We start from the raw sequence: 22,163 nt of genomic DNA on the forward strand, positions 1-22,163 counted from the left end.
ACTATAATAGACAAAACATGTTTGCAGCACAAACAAATGGGACAAGTTTGGGTAGATTTGAACAGGGTGGGGAGGGCTGTTATTGTAGTAAATAGTGGCGATCCACATTAGAACAATTACATTTTCAAACAATGCTCATTGGTGTCAATATTTTTCTAAAGCGAGGGGAACAAGCGTTGGCGAAGGTGTTTTGTGCAACCCCTGAATGGGTGGGAGGGAGAACCAGGAAATTATGCACAAAAGGGCCAAACATACTATGATGCAGTGTTTTTCAACCACTGTGCCGCGGCACTAGTGTGCCGTGAGATACAGTCTGGTGTGCTGTGGGGGATTATGCAGTTTCACCTATTTGGGTTAAAAATATTTTTTGCAAACCAGTAATTATAGTCTGCAAATGTGCCGTTGTTGAGTGTTGGCGCTGTCTAGAGCTCGGCAGAGTAACCATGTTATACCATACCATATCAGTAGGTGGAAGCCGGGAGCTAATTGCTTTGTAGATGTTGGGAACACGTCGTGAGACGATTATGGTTTGTCGTGATCACAATATGCAGTCAACAGCGGGAGGCAGCGTGCAGGTAAAAAGGTATCTAATGCTTAAACCTAAAATAAACAAAAGGTAAGTGCCCCTAAGAAAAGGCATTAAAGCTTAGGGGTGGCTATGTAGAACGAAACTAAAACTGAACTGGCTACAAAGTAAACAAAAACAGAATGCTGGACGACAGCAAAAACTTACAGCGTGTTGAGCAGAGACGGCGTCCACAAAGTACATCCGTACATTACAACAATGTCCACACAAAAAAAAGATAGCAACAACTGAAATATTCTTGATTGCTAAAACAAAGCAGGTGCGGGGAATAGCGCTCAAAGGAAGACATGAAACTGCAACAGGAAAGAAAGGCCACCAAAATAAGAGCCCAAGACAAGAACTAAAACACTACTCATGGGAAAACGCCAAAAAACTCTAAATAAGTCAGGGCGTGATGTGACAGGTTGTGACAGTAGACCTACTTTGAGACAAGAGCTATATTGATGCATGGTTAGTTATGATTTAAAGTCGTATCCAACAATTGCGACAACGACTTTGTATTGTCTACTAAGCTTCATTTTTTAATGATTTCTGCTGGTGGTGTGCCTCTGGATTTTTTTCAATGAAAAAAATGCGCCTTGGCTCAAAAAAGGTTAAAAAAAAACACTGCTCTGATGGATTGTAGTCAGTTGCTCTTACTCAAAGCAGACATACTGTACGCCAAGCATGTGCACGCCAAGCTCAAATGTGGAGCGAGCACACTCATGTCACACAAAACACTGCTCAGCATTCATTACATGTGACACCATCTGCATTTTGTCACCAAAGCATATCATGAAATTCAAATCAGGCCATTTCCACGACTCACCTGCAAGACAATTTGCATCACAGGTAATGTCCCTTGTCAAACTAGTGGCAACGTTTTGGTAGCGATAATACTCCTCTTCCTCGTCTATTCCACTGCCTCATCGTCAATGTATCACACGTAAACAGGGACAGGCACAGGCATTGTAGGAAACTACAACGCGGAAGTGCACGTGTCTATGAAAGCGCTGATGACTGTGAGCACCTTTTAAAAGGGCGACCAATCACACGGAGCTATCATTTTTTAGAGGTACATGTAAGGTGCCAGAGGCTTGGGAAGGGCCACATGAGATGGGTGACATGAGCGCACAAGGGCCAATAATTGACCATTTTATTGTATATTTTGACATTAGTGTAAACATTTTTTTATAAATCTGTACATTTTAGAGTAAAAAACGGCTGCAATCACTAGATTTATACTGTTAAACATACAATGCTTTTTCCATCAGTGAAGGAATGTCTGTGTGAATGAGACGAATAATATCAAGCGCTTTGGGTATCGTACAGGTATAGTATAGCCCCACATAAATACAGACTATTTACAACATTTCACTTTAAATGGAAAAACAGTACCACTGTTTCATTGTGGAAATAAAAATACACCGTAAAAACAACCGTAGATTTTACAGTAAAAGAACAACAACCGGCAGCTCAGTCGACATCATTTTACCATACACACTAGAGATGTCAGACAATGGCTTTTTTGCCGATATCCGATATTCCGATATTGTCCAACTCTTAATTACCGATCAACCGATACCGATATATACAGTCGTGGAATTAACACATTATTATGCCTAATTTTGTTGTGATGCCCCGCTGGATGCATTAAACAATGTAACAAGGTTTTCCAAAATAAATCAACTCAAGTTATGGAAAAAATGCCAACATGGCACTGCCATATTTATTATTGAAGTCACAAAGTGCTTTTTTTTTTTTAACATGCCTCAAAACAGCAGCTTGGAATTTGGGACATGCTCTCCCTGAGAGCGCATGAGAAGGTTGAGGTGGGCGGGGTGGGGGGGGGGTATATTGTAGCGTCCCGGAAGAGTTAGTGCTGCAAGGGGTTTTGGGTATTTGTTCTGTTGTGTTTATGTTGTGTTACGGTGCGGATGTTCTCCCGAAATGGGTTTGTCATTCTTGTTTGGTGTGGGTTCACAGTGTGGCGCACATTTGTAACAGTGTTAAAGTTGTTTATACGGCCACCCTCAGTGTGACCTGTATGGCTGTTGACCTTGCATTCACTTGTATGTGTGAAAAGCCGTAGATATTATGTGATTGGGCCGGCACGCAAAGGAAGTGCCTTTAAGGTTTATTGGCGCTCTGTACTTCTCCCTACGTCCGTGTACACAGCGGCGTTTTAAAAAAGTCATACATTTTACTTTTTGAAACCGATACCGATAATTTCTGATATTACATTTTAAAGCATTTATCGGCCGATAATATTGGCAGTCCGATGTTATCGGACATCCCTAGTGGAAATAATAATACACCGTAAAAACAACCGTAGATTTTACAGTAAAAAAACAACAACCAGCAGCTCAGTTGACATAATTTTACCATACACACTGGTAGTTTTTTCAATTTACAATAATATACCACCGTACATTTTACTGTAAAGTATATTGTCATCTTTTACACTGTACAATCTGACCTTTAACATGCTTTGAAATTATATAATGTATATTATATTAAAATTTAAAAGGTACCGGTATGCAATTTCATGCAGTACATTGTTTTTGGTAAAAATAGAAAAAAAGCATACATTTAGTTAGAAAATATATGGTACCTTATTGATGCATAGTCTTTCCGGGCATTGGCGGGCCATATAAAATGATGTGGTGCTCGGCTTTGAGTTTGACTCCTGCCTATTAATCAGTGTATGACGTGATAGAATAATGTTAGGGAACCCTGAGAAAGTTTTCATCCTGTTGCTTCGTCACGATCCTTGCAGGCATCGACCAGTACGACAGAGACAGCATCATCAACGACTTTAAAAACGGCGCCTGTCGCCTGATGGTGGCCACTTCCGTGGCAGCCCGAGGTCTGGATGTCAAACAGCTCATCCTGGTGGTCAACTACAACTGCCCCAACCACTACGAGGACTACGTGCACAGGGCGGGACGCACGGGCAGAGCTGGCAACAAGGTATGTGTGTCACCTTCACTACATGCATCATTGGAGATGACGCTGGGAGTCTTCTTTCCAGGGTTTCGCCTACACTTTCATCACAGAGGATCAGGTCCGCTACGCTGGTGACATCATCAAAGCCTTGGAGCTCAGCGGTTCTCCCGTCCCGGCGGAGCTGGAACAGCTCTGGGCCTCCTTTAAAGACCAGCAGAAAGCGGTAGGACGAAGAAAAAGCTTCTTGTGGTGCTCCATTTATTCCTCTGTTCATTCCTCCATTAATTCATCCATTCATTCGTTCATCTATTCACCCACCCATCCATTGAGCCATTCATCCATCCATCAGTGTGTGTGAATGTGTGTGTGAATGGGTGAATGTGGAAATAGTGTCAAAGCGCTTTGAGTGCCTTGAAGGTAGAAAAGCGCTATACAAGTATAACCCATTTACAATTGAGTCATTAATTCATCATCCATTCATCCATCGATTCACTATTCATTTATTCACACATCCATTAATTAATTCGCTCATTCATTCAGTCATTCATTTGATTGATCAATTCCTTCATTCTTCCATTGATTTGTCTGTTCATTCATTCATCCATCCATTCGTTGATTCATCCATGTATCCATTGAGTCATTCATTCATCATCCAGTCATCCACCCATCAATTCATTCATTCAGCCATATATTTTTTTCATTGATACAGCCATTGATTCATCCCTTTATTTTATCCATCAAATGATTTTTTATTTATCCATTTATTCATTCATCCATCGATTGATTTATCCATCCATCCATTTTCTACCGCTTGCCCCTCGCGGGAGAGCTGGGGTCTTTCTTAGCTGCACTCCAACCATCCATCCATTCATTCATTCATTCATTCATCAAGCCGTCCATTTTCTAGCGTTTGCCCCTCTCAGTGTAGCAGTGAAACTCCATCCATCCATCCATTCATTCATTCAGCCATAGATTTTTTTCATTGATACAGCCATTTATTCATCCATTCATCCCTTCATCCTTTATTTGATCCATCAAAGGATTGATTTATTTATCCATTTATTCATTGATCCATCAATTGATTGATCCATTTTCTACCGCTTGCCCCTCGCGGGAGAGCTGGGACCTATATTAGCTGCACTCCAACCATCCGTCCATTCATTCATTCATTCATTCACTCATTCATCCATTCATTCATCTGTCCAACCATTTATTCATTCATCAAGCCGCCCATTTTCTTGCGCTTGCCCCTCTCAGGGTAGCGGGGGAACTCCCATCCATTCATTCATTCAGCCATAGATTTTTTTTATTGATACAGCCATTGATTCATTCATTTATCCATTCATTCATACTTTTTTTTATCCATCAAATGATTGATTTATTTTTCCATTTATTCATTGATCCATTAATTGATTGATCCATTTTCTACCGCTTGCCCCTCACAGGAGAGCTGGGGCCTATATTAGCTGCACTCCAACCATCCATCCATTCATTCATTCATTCATCTGTCCATCCATTCATTCATCAAGCCGTCTATTTTCTAGCGCTTGCTCCTCTCAGGGTAGCGGGGGAACTCCATCCATTCATTCATTCAGCCATAGATTTTTCCATTAATGCATCCATTTATCCATTCATTCATTCATCCTTTATTTTATCCATCAAATGATTGATTTATTTATCCATTTATTCATTGATCCATCAATTGATTGATCCATTTTCTACCGCTTGCCCCTCGCGGGAGAGCTGGGGCCTATATTAGCTGCACTCCATTGATCCATCCATCCATTCACCCATCCATCCATCCATTCATTCATCTGTCCATCCATTCATTCATTTATCAAGCCGTCAATTTTCTAGCGTTTGCCCCTCTGTGTAGCGGGGGAACTCTGTCCATTCAGTCATTCAGCCATAGATTTTTTTTATTGATACATCCATTTATCCATTCATTCATCCTTTTTTTTATCCATCAAATGATTTATTTCTTTATCCATTTATTCATTCATCCATCGATTGATTGATCCATCCATCCATTATCTACCGCTTGCCCGTCGCGGGAGAGCTGGGACCTATATTAGCTGCACTCCACCATTCATTCATTAATTAATCCATCCATCCATTCATCTGTCCATCCATCCATTCATTCATTCATCAAGCCGTCCATTTTCTAGCACTTGTCACTCTCAGGGTAGCGGGGGAACTCCAGCCATTTATGTGTCCATTCATTCGCCCATCCATCCATCCATCCATTGATTCATACATCCATTTGTCCGTCCATCCATTCACTCATTCATGGATTGGTGTGTTTGTGTGGCAGGAGGGGAAGGTCATCAAGAGCAGCAGCGGCTTCTCTGGAAAAGGCTTCAAGTTTGACGAGACGGAACACGCGCTGGCCAACGAGAGGAAGAAGCTGCAGAAGGCTGCACTGGGTCTGCAGGACTCTGATGACGAGGACAGAGCTCTGGATGTGAGTGCAGCATTTATTCATCAATATTAGAGATGTCCGATAATTGCTTTTTTGCCAATATCCGATATTCCGATATTGTCCAACTCTTAATTACCGATTCCGATATCAACCGATACAGATATATACAGTCGTGGAATGAACACATTATTATGCCTAATTTTGTTGTGATGCCCCGCTGGATGCATTAAACAATGTAACTTTACCATGAATTGATTAACGTGGACCTTGACTTAAACAAGTTGAAAAACTTATTCGGGTGTTACCATTTAGTGGTCAATTGTAGGGAATGTGTACTGTACTGTGCAATCTACTAATACAAGTTTCAATCAATCAATCAAAATCAAGGTTTTCCAAAATAAGAACAACTTCAACTCCAATTATGGAAAAAAGTGCCAACATGGCACTGCCATATTTATTATTGAAGTCACAAAGTGCATTATTTTTTTTAACAGCTTGGAATTTGGGACATGCTCTCCCTGAGATAATCCTAATACCCACTACAACTATGGGAAATACTATACTTTGACTTTGACAAAGTGCATTATTTTTTAATTTTTTTTTAAACATGCCTCAAAACAACAGCTACAAAAACAATGAAGGCACACAGCTTCAGTCCAGAGTATACTAGAGCATACTTGCCAACCTTGAGACCTCCGAATTCGGGAGTCGGGGGAGGAGGGGTTTGGTGGTAGCGGGGGGTGTATATTGTAGCGTCCCGGAAGAGTTAGTGCTGCAAGGGGTTCTGGGTATTTCTTCTGTTGTGTTTATGTTGTGTTACGGTGCGGATGTTCTCCCGAAATGTGTTTGTCATTCTTGTTTGGCGTGGGTTCACAGTGTGGCGCATATTTGTAACAGTGTTAAAGTTGTTTATACGGCCACCCTCAGTGTGACCTGCATGGCTATTGATCAAGTATGCCTTGCATTCACTTATGTGTGTTTAAAAGCCGCATATATTATGTGACTGGCCCGGCACGCTGTTTTCATGGAGGAAAAGCGGACGTGACGACATGTTGTAGAGGACGCTAAAGGCAGTGCCTTTTAGGCACGCCCCCAATAATGTTGTCCGGGTGGAAATCGGGAGAATGATTTCCCCGGGAGATTTTCGGGAGGGGCACTGAAATTCGGGAGTCTTCCGGGAAAATCGGGAGGGTTGGCAAGTATGCCCTACGTCCGTGTTTTACCGCATATGTACCGCGGCGTTTTAAATAGTCATTAATTTTACTTTTTGAAACCGATACCGATAATTTCTGATATTACATTTTAAAGCATTTATCGGCATCGCCATCTCTAATCAATATGTTTCGGATTGTTATCGTTGCTGTGCCCCTTTAGATCGAGGAGCAGATTGAGAGCATGTTTAACTCCAAGAAGAGGGTGAAGGACCTGACGGCTTCTGGAGCAGCGGCTGCCGCCGCAGGCTCCATGGGCGGCTCGTCGTCCTCTAGTGGTTCCATGTCAGGGCTGGGGCCCACGTCAGCCGGAAACATCCAGAAACTGGAGATGGCCAAACGACTGGCTCTCAAGATCAACGCTCAGAAAAACCTCGGCGCCGAAGCTCAGGTACAAAGTGTTGTGCCTTCTCCGGGGAAATGTCTTTCTTCTATCTTCCGATTGGCGAGACGTACCTTGTGTGTTTTGTCTGCGCCTCCAGGATGTGATGCAGCAGGCCACCAACGCCATCCTGCGCGGCGGCTCCATCTTGACGCCCTCCGTTTCGGCCAAGACCATCGCCGAGCAGCTGGCAGAGAAGATCAACGCCAAGCTGAACTACACCCCGGTGGAGAAGCTGGAGGAGGATCGGCAGGCAGCCGACCAGTCGGAGACCGTCAAGAGATACGAGGAGGAACTGGAGATCAACGACTTTCCGCAGGTCAGACGCCTGACACTCATTCATTATGTCTGCTGGCAAACCTGCCTCACCTGTCACTCCAACACAGACGGCCAGGTGGAAGGTGACGTCCAAGGAAGCTCTGCAAAGGATCGGAGAATACTCGGAAGCCGCCATCACCATCAGAGGAACTTATTTCCCTCCAGGCAAGGAGCCTAAAGAGGGCGAGCGCAAGATCTACTTAGCCATTGAAAGTAAGCTAAAGTGTCTTCCACGTTTATACTTTCACTTTCTTCTACAATCTTTTCAGTATCGGCATGGATCATGCATACTTGTATTATTTAGTAGTGTGGAATGTTAGAAAAGGTTTGATCAAGTGAAATGAGTCAAACAGAGAACAATGGTAGGTATGAAAAACACTAACAGGGTTTCCCGCAGTGCTTTGTTGTTAAGGCGGCCGCCTTAACAACAACGAGCCACCGCCTAAACTAAAGTCTTAAGAAGCTGCTCCGCTTAGTTCTGCCTCTGCCTCTGTCAGTACGTCTCTGCAGTACCCAGCATTGTCCCGCCCACAGAACCATCTGATTGGTTACAGCCAATCAGCAATGCGTATTCAGAGCGCATGTAGTCAGTGCTCCTTCGGTGGAGTGAGCAGAAAGGTGTTAAGCAGGTAAGGCAGCGGACTCTCCCCAAATTAAAATAAACACCTCCCAGTCAACTACTAGTAACATCACTATGAGCCCGTTGACGTTCTAGAAACATAAGCGGCAGCTCAGCTCGCTCGTAGTCCTTGAGGTGAAGGCTAATTAGCTTTTAGCGTAACGTTAGCTCACCGTGCGGTGTGTGTGCGTGCGTGCGTGCATGCGTGTGTTACGGACAGCAAAGCCCTGTCTGTCTGAGAGAAAGACAAGCATTATTGACCTACAGTTAACAACTAAGTTATTTCACTTTACCTTTTTCTGTGTTGATTGAGCGGCAAAAAAGGACAATATGTTAAATGAAGAGTTTCCTGAAGCTGTCTCTGATAGTTGATATAATAATGTAACTGCATCATAAAGCCTACATGAACTCCATGTTGTTCAGGGATGAATAGTCTCTCCTATTGCTTTTGTACTATTTTTTTAGCTATAGTTACATTAATCATTAGTAATGTAGCAGCCTAGGTTTGAATGGCAGGGTCCCTGCTATCACACGTTGATACAAATATAACATTTACATAATAAAAATCAACTGCAGGCTTCCCAAATGCTGTAATAAATTAAGCATGATGAGTTGAACATATGTCAGCATGTGGCCCGACTTTTAACTTTTTTTCAAATGCTTATTGCAAATGCTTACTTACAGTAAGTCATTAATTTGACTTAGTAAGTCATTACCGGTATTTTGACTTACTAAGTCATAATAATGACATACTTAGTATCTCAGGTAACTAGGACTGTTTTGTTTTTACTTTACGGAAAAAATATCGAGATATATATCGTATATCGCCATTCAGCAAATAGAGCGGAAAACAACCAAAAATTGTAGGCTTCTTCACGCGACGAAGCCGGCCTACTTCACCACAGTCTGTAGTCTGTTGCCCCCCAGGCTGTGGTGGCAGTGATGAGGTGGAGACGTGATGGCGACAGGCCGAGTTACACCGATCCTTACACCCACCCACCCCCGCCGAAGAGACACCACCATAACTAACACATTTTCTGGGGGGAAACACTGACTAACCTATTTATTATAATGAACTTCTGCTGTCTTTTAGTCGAAGTGAAGTGGTAATTGTTTTTGGTTGAAGTTAACACCGTAAGGTGAATGATGCGGACATGTTTTTTTACTGGACATTTTCCAATACGCTCCTGCCTTGGAGATTTTGTATGCGTACGTAATATGCAGCTATGATTATTTGGTACTTGTTTGTATTCACAAATGTGCTGTATTATTGTTTAATGATTATTACGTATGTCTAGCTTGTGTATTTAGCGGTTGTGTAGCTGTAAACACGCTGCAGGACTGCTTGTATCGCACATGATATCACACAAAAGTAAACACGCTGCAGGACCGCTTGTATCGCACACGATATCTACCACACACACAAGTAAACACGCTGCAAGACTGCTAATATCGCACATGATATCACACGTAAGTAAGCACGCTGCAGGACTGCTCGTATTGCACATGATACCACACACAAGTAAACATGTTACAGGACTGCTTGTATCACACACGATATCACACACAAACCCGTTGCAGTATTGCTCGTATCACACGTGATATTACACAAGTAAACATGCTGCAGGACTGCTTGTATCACTCACATCACACACAAGTAAACACGCTGCAGGACCGCTTGTATCGCACCTATCATCACACAAGTAGACAGGCCGCAGGACTGCTCGTATTGCACATGATATCACACAAGTAAACACGTGACAGGACTGCTTGTCGCGCACATGATACCACACACAAGGAAACACGCTGCAGGACTGTTTGTATCGCACATGATATCACACAAAAGTAAACACGCTGCAGGACTGCTTGTATCGCACATGATATCACACACAAGTAAAAACGTTGCAGTACTGCACTGCAAAAAGTCAGTGTTCAAAAACAAGAATTAAAAAAAATACAAAAATTAGGGGTATTTTATTTGAACTAAGCAAAAGTATCTGCCAATAGAACAAGAACATTTGGCTTGTCAAGACTTTCCAAAACAAGTAAAATTAGCTATATATTAGTATATTCTCACTAATAACAACTGTACTACTATATAAGTACGTATTTTCTATTGTTTCATTGAAAATAAAACAGCAAAGTCCGTTTGGCTATCATCTGTTTTAATTATGAGACACAATTGTGTCAAAGTCATGATTTTTTTTTCATGCTTGAAATAAGAAATTATTACTTTTGAAAAAGCAATTTTATACTTGTGAGTGTTGATGACACAGCTTTGCAACAGTTGATATTCTAGTTTCAAGCATATTTTGCTCAATATAGGTCATCAAATCTCAGCAACAAGCTGTAATATCTTACTGAAAACATTTACGACCAAAACCCTTAAAACAAGTTAATACACTCTAACATAACATCTGCTTAGTGAGAAGAATTATCTTATCAGACAGAAGATAAGCAAATATCAGCCTTATTTGAGATATTTAATCTTACTTAGATTTCAGTTTTTGCAGTGTGCTCGTATCATTTTACAAGCAACCGCATATAATCTGATACTTGCTTTTTTGCTGATATCAGTGACCGGGACACTCCTAATACACAATATTGAAGTGTAGTAAAAATGTTTTACATGTCTTGTCTTACATGGTTGTTTTTATTCAGGTAATGTCCACTTTATACTTCAATTGTGTATGAAGTAAAGTAACTCGGAGTAATGTACTTCTCACTGTGTTCAGGTGCAAATGAACTGGCTGTGCAGAAAGCCAAAACCGAGATCACTCGTCTCATCAAAGAAGAGCTCATCAGACTAGTAAGTATCATTTAACTAACAAATACCAATTATCATCGTTTCAGCTTTTATTTATAACCTTTTTTTTCTCTTACAGCAAAACTCCTACCAGCCGACAAGCAAAGGACGATACAAAGTGTTGTAAAGCGAAAGCAGGCAAAGGACGTTACACGGTGTTGTAAAAGAACGATACTCATAAAAAATAAAACCAAGCCAAGGAGTCCTTTTTAAATCAGGAACATTTTTGCCATTTTAAAATAAAACGGAAAAAAAGATTCTCCCTCGTCTTTAATTTGTCACCTTTTATTTGCCATATATTTAATTTTGGAATATCGGTTAGTGATGCAAGAGAAGCATTGAGTTATGTGTTTTTATTGTGCATTATAACGTCATATTTTTGTACAAACCTCACCTGTAGAAAGATTGCTTTTACTGCATAATAAATCATTTTGTTGCTGAGAAATGCGCCTTCTATTGTTTGTATGAATGTACGTGTGTGCACCGTCGAGCTGACTGTATTTACATTATTTAATAGTACTTTGTATATTATTCATTAGGAGTGGGTGGTGCCGTTTGGCTCGCACTAATGCTCCAATTTGAGCGAACGATCGACTAATAAATCCAGATAACGGTGAGAACGGTCTCTTTAAGTCTTGATATAGGTTTTATTGGGGCTGCAAATGGATAAAACACATCTTTATCGCTAAGAAAAAGGCGAGAATGAAGGGGGCAAGATGGTCAGAAGCGCACTGCGCATGCTCAGACTGTCCTCGCCATTTATGAATTTTTAATGGCAAATGGCGGCTTTTCTCATCCAAATCCTCGCAGCTCGGAGATAAAAAAAAGCCAAGAACAAGGAGCTTCTTTTTCGGCCATTGTTTAGCATCGTGTTGACGCTCGGTTGCCGGCTGTCGGATGCAATGAGGGCCCGCTAGCAAGAGGGGAAAGATGATATATGAAAATGGATCTTTTCGCGCTCTGAGGCGATGAAAGCTCCTTTTTGCTCCTTAACTCTTTCTGTGCCGACGTCAGACAACAAATAAAAAAAGGTAACTATAATAATGATAATATAAATAATGTTTGGTAAAGTGTGTCTGCTTTATTGTTGCTGAGTCAACAACACATACTGTGTACTAGCCTACATGCTAACAGCAAATGTTACCTTTTGTGTGGCAGGAAATTAACTAAATATAAATCCTTACGCTATATGCTGTATTAATATTATTTTACACTTTGGTCAATGTGTGTCGTATAACGTCTGTCTTTTAGGTCTTATATATTGGTTTGTTTACTTATAAACATACAACACCATATCAAAATACATTTTGTTTCCTCTTGAAGTCATAGAACACCATTGTAAAATGCATTTTCTTTTTCTTCATTAAGTCACCGAACACCATGTTAAAATACAACTTGTACTCAAGTCATAGTACATCATATTAAAATACATTTCGTTACTTATAAAGTCTTAGAACATCATAGTAAGATATATTTTGTTTATTTATAAAGTCATTGAACACCATAATAAAATACATTTTGTTTACTCATAGTCATACAACACTCTTAACATACATTTTGTTTACTTATAAAGTCACCGAACACCATGATAAAATACAACCTATTAAGTCATAGTACATCATATTAAAATACATTTTGTTTACATATGAAGCATAGAACATCATGATAAAATATATTTTGTTTACTTATAAAGTATGTGAACACCATAATAAAATACATTTTGTTTACTCATAGTCGTAGAACACTATTTTAACATACTCTTTTGTTTACTAGTAAAGTCATAGAACACCATAATAAAATACATGTTATTTTTCTTTATAAAGTCACCGAACACCATATTAAAATACAACTTATTAAGTCATAGTACATCATATTAAAATACATGTTGTTTACATAAAAAGTCATAGAACATCATGATGAAATATATACGTTTACTTATAAAGTAGTTGAACACCATAATAAAATAAATTTTGTTTACTCATAGTCATAGAACACTCTTAACATACATTTTGTTTACTTATAAAGGCACCAAACACCATAATAAAATACAACCTATTAAGTCATAGTACATCATATTAAAATACATTTTGTTTACTCATAGTCATACAACACTCTTAACATTCATTTTGTTTACTTATAAAGTCACCGAACACCATGATAAAATACAACCTATTAAGTCATAGTACATCATATTAAAATACATTTTGTTTACATATGAAGCATAGAACATCATGATGAAATATATTTTGTTTACTTATAAAGTATGTGAACACCATAATAAAATACATTTTGTTTACTCATAGTCGTAGAACACTATTTTAACATACTCTTTTGTTTACTAGTAAAGTCATAGAACACCATAATAAAATACATGTTATTTTTCTTTATAAAGTCACCGAACACCATATTAAAATACAACTTATTAAGTCATAGTACATCATATTAAAATACATGTTTACATAAAAAGTCATAGAACATCATGATGAAATATATACGTTTACTTATAAAGTAGTTGAACACCATAATAAAATACATTTTGTTTACTCATAGTCATAGAACACTCTTAACATACATTTTGTTTACTTATATAGTCACCGAACACCATGATAAAATACAACCTATTAAGTCATAGTACATCATATTAAAATACATTTTGTTTACATATGAAGCATAGAACATCATGATGAAATATATTTTGTTTACTTATAAAGTATGTGAACACCATAATAAAATACATTTTTTTTTACTCATAGTCGTAGAACACTATTTTAACATACTCTTTTGTTTACTTATAAAGGCACCAAACACCATAATAAAATACAACCTATTAAGTCATAGTACATCATATTAAAATACATTTTGTTTACATATAAAGCATAGAACATCATGATGAAATATATTTTGTTTACTTATAAAGTAAGTGAACACCATAATAAAATGCATTTTGTTTACTCATAGTTGTAGAACACTATTTTAACATACTCTTTTGTTTACTAATAAGGTCATAGAACACCATAATCAAATACATGTTATCTTTCTTTAAGTCACCGAACACCATATTAAAATACAACTCATTAAGTCATAGTACATCATATTAAAATACATTTTGTTTATTTATAAAGTGATAGAACATTATGATAAAATATATTTTGTTTACTTATAAAGTAATTGAACACCATAATAAAATTGTGTTTACTCAGTCATAGAACACTATTTTAAAATACTCTTTTGTTTACTAATAAAGTCATAGAACACCATAATAAAATACATGTTATTTTTCTTTATTAAGTCACCGAACACCATATTAAAATACAACTTAAGTCATAGTACATCATATTAAAATACATTTTGTTTACATATACAGTCATAGAACATCATGATAAAATATATTTTGTTTACTTAAAGTAATTGAACACCATGATAAAATACATTTTGTTTACTCATAGTCAAAGAACACTATTTTAACATACATTTTTGTTTACTTATAAAGTCACGGAACACCATAATAAAATACATTTTATTTTTCTTCATTAGGTCACCAAACACCATATTAAAATACAACTCATTAAGTCATAGTACCGGTACATTATATTAAAATACATTTTGTTGACTTATAAAGTCATAGAACATCACGATAAAATATATTTTGTTTACTTATAAAGTAATTGAGCACCATAATAAATACATTTTGTTTACTCATAGTCATAGAACACCATTTTAACATACATTTTTGTTTACTTATAAAGTCATAGAACACCATAATGAAATACATTTTATTTTTCTTCATTAAGTCACAGAACACCATATTAAAATACAACTTGTTTACTCATTAAGTCATATTACATCATACCATGTTATTTCTTTATAAAGTGATAGAACACAATGTTAAAATACATGTTATAGTTATAAAGTCATAGAACATCATGTTAAAATACAGTTTATCATTAAAAACTTGATAGAACACCATGTTATTTCTTTATAAAGTGATAGAACACCATATTAAAATACAACTTGTTTACTCATTAAGTCATAGTGTACATTTTGTTTACTTAAAAAATCATAGAATATCATGATAAAATATATTTTGTTTACTTATAAAGTAATCTAACACCATAATAAAATACATTTTGTTTACTCATAGTCATGGAATACTATTTTAACATACATTTTGTTTGCTTAAAAAGTCATAGAACACCATAATAAAATATATTTTATTTTTCTTCATTAAGTCACCGAACACCATATTAGAATACAACTTGTTTACTCATTAAGTCATAGTACATATTAAAAATAAATTTTGTTTACTTATAAAGTCATAGAACATCATGATAAAATATATTTTGTTTACTTATAAAGTCATAGAACATCATGATAAAATATATTTTGTTTACTTATACAGTAATTGAACACCATAATAAAATATATGTTATTTATTTATAAAGTGATAGTTATAAAGTTATAGAACACCATGTTAAAATGTAGTTTATCATTAAAAAAGTGATAGAACACCATGTTAAAATATGTTGTGTTCATGAAGTGATAGAACACCATGTTAAAATATTATTTACTCATTATAGTCATAGAACACTATTTTGAAATACATTTTGTGTACTTATAAAGTCATAGAACACCATATTAAAATACATTTTGTGTACTTATAAAGTCATTAAAAACCATATTAAAATATATTGTATTTAGTTATAAAGTTACAAAACTCCATCCATTTTCTTCTGCCTATCCGCGGTCGGGTCGCGGGGGCAGCAGCCTAAGCAAATAAGTCCAGACTTCCCTCTCCCCAGCCACTTTGTCTTTTGTACAAGATATTAAAAAAAAAAATCAACAAAACACCATGTTAAAATAAATCATATTCCGGTATAAAGTTATTGAACACAATGTTGAAATATTTTTTTTATTCTAAAGTATTTACATATGTGAAATACATTTTATTTAGTATTAAAGTAATTGAAAGTATTGGAATATCATATTAAAATACATTGTGTTTACTTATGAAGTCGTACAACACCATGTTAAAATACATTTTAGATTTATAAAGTCATAGAACACCATGTTGAAATACATGTTATAGTTATTTAGTCGTAGAACAACCATGTTGAAATACATTTTAAAGCTATAGCCATAGAACACCATGTTAACATATATTTTATAGTTATAAAGTCATAGAACATCATGTTAAAATACATGTTATTTATTTATAAATTGATTGAACACAATGATAAAATACATGTTATGTTCCTAAAAATAGATATACCTTCCCCCAGACAAAATTTTTTTGTCTAAATTTGGCCCCCCCGAGTCATACACCTTCACTAGTCTTTGGAACAGTATCCTATATTACACATTTGTTACAATATTTTTCATAATTAATGCATTTGGGGGTAACTATGTTTGCCCTGCAGTTTGGGTTCAAATCTTCGGGTACTCACATTGCTAAAAACATGAATATAATATCAGTTTTATAGTGGGAATTGTAGTTTGGTTGTGATTGATTGTTGGTATTTATGTGTCTTGTGATTGGCTGGTGAGCAGTTCAGTCAGCTGGGATAGACTCCAGCTCACCTATTAGCCTCATAGAGGAGATGAATGCATGTGTTACTTTCACGATATACATATTAACTTGTCATTTGTCATTTCTAATGCTGCCAGTTAAGGCATCAAGCTAGTTGGGCATCAATAAATGGCGCCTCCTGGTGGTTGGTGCCAGCCAGTGAGCTGTGTTATTCCACCATTGAGACTATCAGACCTGTTTCAAGGCCTACATAACTTCCAAAAGTACAATCGCAAATCTAATGCCACTCCCCAAAACAAGAGACAAAAAAATACACAAAAAAATACAATTTAAAAAGAAATAAATTAGTGTAATACTGTAAGTACTAGCAAATATACAAACATACAGTAGAGCCACAGACAACTGCACAAAAAATCTCCTAATTGAGCCCAAAAAGATCCAAGAAGAAATAACAGCAAATAAGTCCTATAGTAGTGATTACATATCTGCATAATATTTCAGTCAGGCCTAATTTGGACATCATATTACATATTTAAAGTTGTTAAGTATCAACATAATATTTTATTCGGGCCTAAAATAGACATCACATTACCGTATGTTTCGGAGTATAGGTCGCACCTGCCCAAAATGCATAATAAAAAAGGGAAAAAACATATATAAGTCGCAAACTATGAAAAAAACTGCGACTTATAGTCCAAAAAATACGGTACATATTTAAAGAAAACACTCCATACTTCTACAAATGTTGGAGAATAAGGGTGTCCAAACGTTTTCCACTGATGGCCGCACACTGAAAAATCAAAGCATTTTGATATTAGTCATTTTCAAAACCAGCACAAAAAATAAACATTTTTTTTTTACCTTTAGGACTCCCCTCAACTTTGGTACCAGGGACCCAGAAGGGTCTCAGTCATAAAAATGTTAAAGATAAGTATATACATATATATTTATACAGTACATAAAGTACTATCTATCTATCTGTCTACAGGCCAAAAGTTCAGACACACCTTCTCATTCAATGTGTTTTCTTTATTTTCATGACTACCGTATTTTTCGGACTATAAGTCGCAGTTTTTTTCATAGTTTGGCCGGGCTGCAGTGCGATTTATATATGTTTTTTTCCTTCTTTATTATGCATTTTCGGCAGGTGCGACTTATACTCCGAAAAATACGGTATTTACATTGTAGATTGTCACTGAAGGCATCAAAACTATGAATGAACACATGTGGAGTTATGTACAATCATCCCGCGGCATACTTGCCAACCTTGAGACCTCCGAATTCGGGAGATGGGGGGTGGGGGGGGGAGTTTGGGGGGTGGTCTTGAGGTGGGGCGGTGCGGGGGGTATATATTTTCACGTATTTTTTATATATATATATATATATATATATATATATATATATATAAATATAAATAATCCGTTCATGAATGAGTATATCCATTCGGCCACCGTGTTCAATGGCGAAGTCTGATCTACAAAATTTGCAAACAGCATACCCCTTCCCCTTCCAGCTGTCCTGGATGAACTGAAATTATTTTTTCCAATAATTTTGGAACTTGCAAGCGTACTTCTTCTTCTTACTCGTCGTCGCTATGTCTCTTCTTCGTTCTTCTGCTTCGTCTCTGTTATGTTTTTGGACATTACTACTTGCCGTAGTTTTGAAGCAATGTATGATGGGAATCCGGATGTTGTGTGTCAGTGTATTAACGTGCCGGCTGGAATAAACACGCTGAGAAATAGATCTATGCCTGCCTACTTTATGGGTTGTAGATAAACCTATGGATAACGGAGACATATATAATAGTCTCCTTTTCAGGTGAGAGAGGGCGATGAAGGCAGTGCCTTTAAAGGCCTACTGAAATGCGATTTTCTTATTTAAACGGGGATAGCAGGTCCATTCTATGTGTCATATTTGATCATTTCGCGATATTGCCATATTTTTGATGAAAGGATTTAGAAGGGGGACATCGACGATAAAGTTCGCAACTTTTGGTCGCTGATAAAAAAGCCTTGCCTGTACCGGAAGTAGCAGACGAGTAGCGTGACGTCACAGGTTGTGGAGCTCCTCGCATCCGCACATTGTTTACAATCATGGCCACCAGTACCGAGAGCAATTCGGACCGAGAAAGCGACGATTTCCCCATTAATTTGAGCGAGGATGAAAGATTTGTGGATGAGGAAAGTGAGAGTGAAGGACTAGAGGGCAGTGGGAGCGATTCAGATAGGGAAGATGCTGTGAGAGGCGGGTGGGACCTGATATTCAGCTGGGAATGACTAAAACAGTAAATAAACACAAGACATATATATACTCTATTAGCCACAACACAACCAGGCTTATATTTAATATGCCACAAATTAATCCCGCATAACAAACACCTCCCCCCTCCCGTCCATATAACCCGCCAATACAACTCAAACACCTGCACAACACACTCAATCCCACAGCCCAAAGTACCGTTCACCTCCCCAAAGTTCATACAGCACATATATTTCCCCAAAGTTACGTACGTGACATGCACATAGCGGCACGCACGTACGGGCAAGCGATCAAATGTTTGGAAGCCGCAGCTGCATGCGTACTCAGGGTACCGCGTCTGCGCATCCAACTCAAAGTCCTCCTGGTAAGAGTCTCTGTTGTCCCAGTTCTCCACAGGCCGATGGTAAAGCTTGACTGTCATCTTCCGGGAATGTAAACAATGAAACACCGGCTGTGTTTGTGTTGCTGCAGCCGGCCGCAATACACCGCTTCCCACCTACAGCTTTCTTCTTTGCTGTCTCCATTGTTCATTGAACAAATTGCAAAAGATTCACCAACACAGATGTCCAGACTACTGTGGAATTTTGCGATGAAAACAGACGACTTAATAGCTGGCCACCATGCTGTCCCAAAATGTCCTCCACAATCCGTGACGTCACGCGCTGACGTCATCATACCGAGACGTTTTCAGCAGGATATTTCGTGCAAAATTTAAAATTGCACTTTAGTAAGCTAACCCGGCCGTATTGGCATGTGTTGCAATGTTAAGATTTTATCATTGATATATAAACTATCAGACTGCGTGGTCGGTAGTAGTGGGTTTCAGTAGGCCTTTAAGGCACGCCCCCAATATTGCTGGAAATCGGGAGAAATTCAGGAGAATGGTTGCCCCGGGAGATTTTCGGGAGGGACACTGAAATTCGGGAGTCGGAAGGGTAAGCAAGTATGTCCCGCGGGCCGGATAAAACCTCTTCGCTGGCCTGATCCGGCCCTCGGTCCGTACGTTTGACACCCCTGGATTAGTGGCTCATGTATTAAAGCAAAACGTACCTGGCAATAAATAATATGTTTGTATGTTATGCAGAAGATGATGCGTCAGGTGACAAGCGGCGACTTCTGCATGAACGCGCGGCCGTCGTGCCTGGCGGAGGACGGCCACCTCCCGGCCGCGCACTTTGACCTCTGCGCCACGCAGCCCAACAAGTTCTACCCTCCTCCGCCGCCGCCGTCGCTCCAGATGACGCTCGCACCCATGGCGCTGCCCGCCCATAGCCACAAGGCCCTGGTGTGCCCCAGACAGGACGTCCTCGGGGGCGAGCTGCACTCGCCCGTCAAAGACGGCGAGCCGGCCGCCGTGACGGTGACGGTCGGCGACGACGGCAAAAAGAAGAAGAAGGGCGGCGGCGGGAAGACGGGCCGGAGGGGGCGCCCACCGGGCACCACCAAGCTGGCGGGCTACAGGACCAGCACGGGGCGCCCCCTCGGCACCACCAGGGCCGCCGGCTTTAAGACCAGCCCGGGCCGGCCGCTGGGCACCACCAGAGCGGCGGGCTACAAGGTGAGCCCCGGGCGGCCCCCCGGCAGCATCAAGGGCCTCTCCCGCCTCAACAAACTGACGTACGGCGGCACCTGCAGCGGGGCCGCCTTCCCTTACCCTCTCCCCCACAAGGACATCCTGTGTGAACCCTCGTGCGAGGACAAGAGTCCTACCCACTAAAGTTTTTATCCCTCATCATCCCCTGCTTTTCTAGTCATGCTTGGATTGTTTGCACCACAAAGCGCCCCTTGAACGCAACACCAGGCGCGCGTTGCGTTCACTGACCGCGTCTCCAGGTTATGCGTCGCGCTCACTGACCGCTTCCCCGGAGTCACATGTTGCGTTCACTGACCGCTTCCCCCCGGGTCACGTGTTGCATTCACTGACCGCTTCCTTTGGTTCCGTGTTGCATTCACTGACCGCTTCCCTGAGTCACGCCTGGACAAAACGGAGAAGTTTGAAAAGTCAGCATGATGTTTGTGAAACTGAGACTAACTATTGGAAGGCGTGGCTACAAGTTGTCTTTATATGTGTCCAATAATAATGCATGCGAGTGGTGACCTTTGACCTACTAAGGAAGGCTAATGGCATCCCTTTGTTCCCATGGAGACAACAGTGGTGGTAGTTCATAGACAATATTCATTAAAATCGTGTATGATATTAACTTGATCCTTTTTTTTGCTATTTATTTGTCTTTTCTTTGAAGCACTCAATGAAGGACAACAGTTAGTGAAGTAAGTTAGCATATTTGTTAGGCCCAAGTATTCATTTCACCATCTAAATGTTACATTTTTGTGCAATAACGTGTTTCTCCTGATTATTGTCGTATGCTTAGACGTAAGTATCACTTTGTGTGTCGTGTTTATGTGCAGCTTGACCATGAAAAAGCATCGCCGGCCTTCACCAAAGAATGGGATCTCCTTTCATAACGTGAATACGAAACGATGAATTCTGATGTCTTATTATTGTTTTATCACACTCTATCAGGCTCTATTTCATGCACCCTTTTCAGGACTTTCTCAAGTCGTGAATCTCACACAGATAAAAACAATAGTTAAAAGCAGAAAAATATGTGTATTATAAATGACGATGTAGCTTTGAGGAAGAATTAGCAGCTTGTTTTTTCACTTTAGTACGTCTGCTATTTTTTTTTATCACTTTAGTGACGAATATGTCTGCAGTTTTTTATCACTAGTCACTGTTGTATGTCTGCTATTTCACTAGTATTTCTGCTATTTTTATGACGTTTTGTGACTAGTATGTCTGCTATTTTTATGTTCTTGCCATCATGAGACTTTTTATATGTCACACATCGCTGAAGACTTTGTACATTTCTCATTTTATTCCTGCATGGTCGTTGTGGAATGTTTAAAAGTTGTGTATTAAATGGAAAAGTAACTTGTGTTGACGTTTTTGACTTGATGGTAAGTAAACAATGGATATATACAAACAATGATACGCAGTTGCTGAACAACACTTTGACGGGAAAAAAAGCAATATGTATAATTTTTTTTTAATAATGCATGGGTTATAACGGGTGTCGAACTCATTTTAGATCGGGGGAAAAA

The 22,163-nt window shown here is 38.9% G+C and overlaps 2 protein-coding genes across 3 annotated transcripts in view; both read left to right on the forward strand.

Annotated features, from left to right (window-relative positions):
• Window positions 1–11,546, forward strand: part of ddx46 (DEAD (Asp-Glu-Ala-Asp) box polypeptide 46) — a 40,543-nt gene extending 28,997 nt beyond the window's left edge. For both annotated transcript variants that reach the window (XM_061934497.1, XM_061934505.1), the window contains exons 16-23: window positions 3,345–3,538; window positions 3,600–3,737; window positions 5,829–5,978; window positions 7,311–7,538; window positions 7,630–7,848; window positions 7,916–8,060; window positions 11,202–11,275; window positions 11,352–11,546. In XM_061934497.1, the coding sequence (XP_061790481.1) occupies window positions 3,345–3,538; window positions 3,600–3,737; window positions 5,829–5,978; window positions 7,311–7,538; window positions 7,630–7,848; window positions 7,916–8,060; window positions 11,202–11,275; window positions 11,352–11,399 (1,196 nt within the window). In that variant the 3' untranslated portion in view covers window positions 11,400–11,546. The remainder of the gene's footprint in view (window positions 1–3,344; window positions 3,539–3,599; window positions 3,738–5,828; window positions 5,979–7,310; window positions 7,539–7,629; window positions 7,849–7,915; window positions 8,061–11,201; window positions 11,276–11,351) is intronic.
• Window positions 11,547–11,861: 315 nt separating this feature from the next.
• lg03h5orf24 (linkage group 03 C5orf24 homolog) lies at window positions 11,862–21,998 on the forward strand. Its single transcript, XM_061934518.1, has 2 exons — window positions 11,862–12,303; window positions 20,143–21,998. Exon 2 carries the CDS (start codon window positions 20,146–20,148, stop codon window positions 20,773–20,775), a length of 630 nt encoding a protein of 209 aa, XP_061790502.1. The 5' UTR covers window positions 11,862–12,303; window positions 20,143–20,145; the 3' UTR covers window positions 20,776–21,998.
• Window positions 21,999–22,163: the final 165 nt, after the last annotated feature.

The sequence above is a fragment of the Nerophis lumbriciformis genome, linkage group LG03 (genome assembly GCF_033978685.3).
Source record: "Nerophis lumbriciformis linkage group LG03, RoL_Nlum_v2.1, whole genome shotgun sequence".
NCBI lineage: Eukaryota > Metazoa > Chordata > Actinopteri > Syngnathiformes > Syngnathidae > Nerophis > Nerophis lumbriciformis.

What these genes read in the sequence shown, in the direction of transcription:
- lg03h5orf24 (XM_061934518.1), top strand. Translation starts at nt 20,146, where the DNA reads ATGATGCGTCAGGTGACAAGCGGCGACTTCTGCATGAACGCGCGGCCG.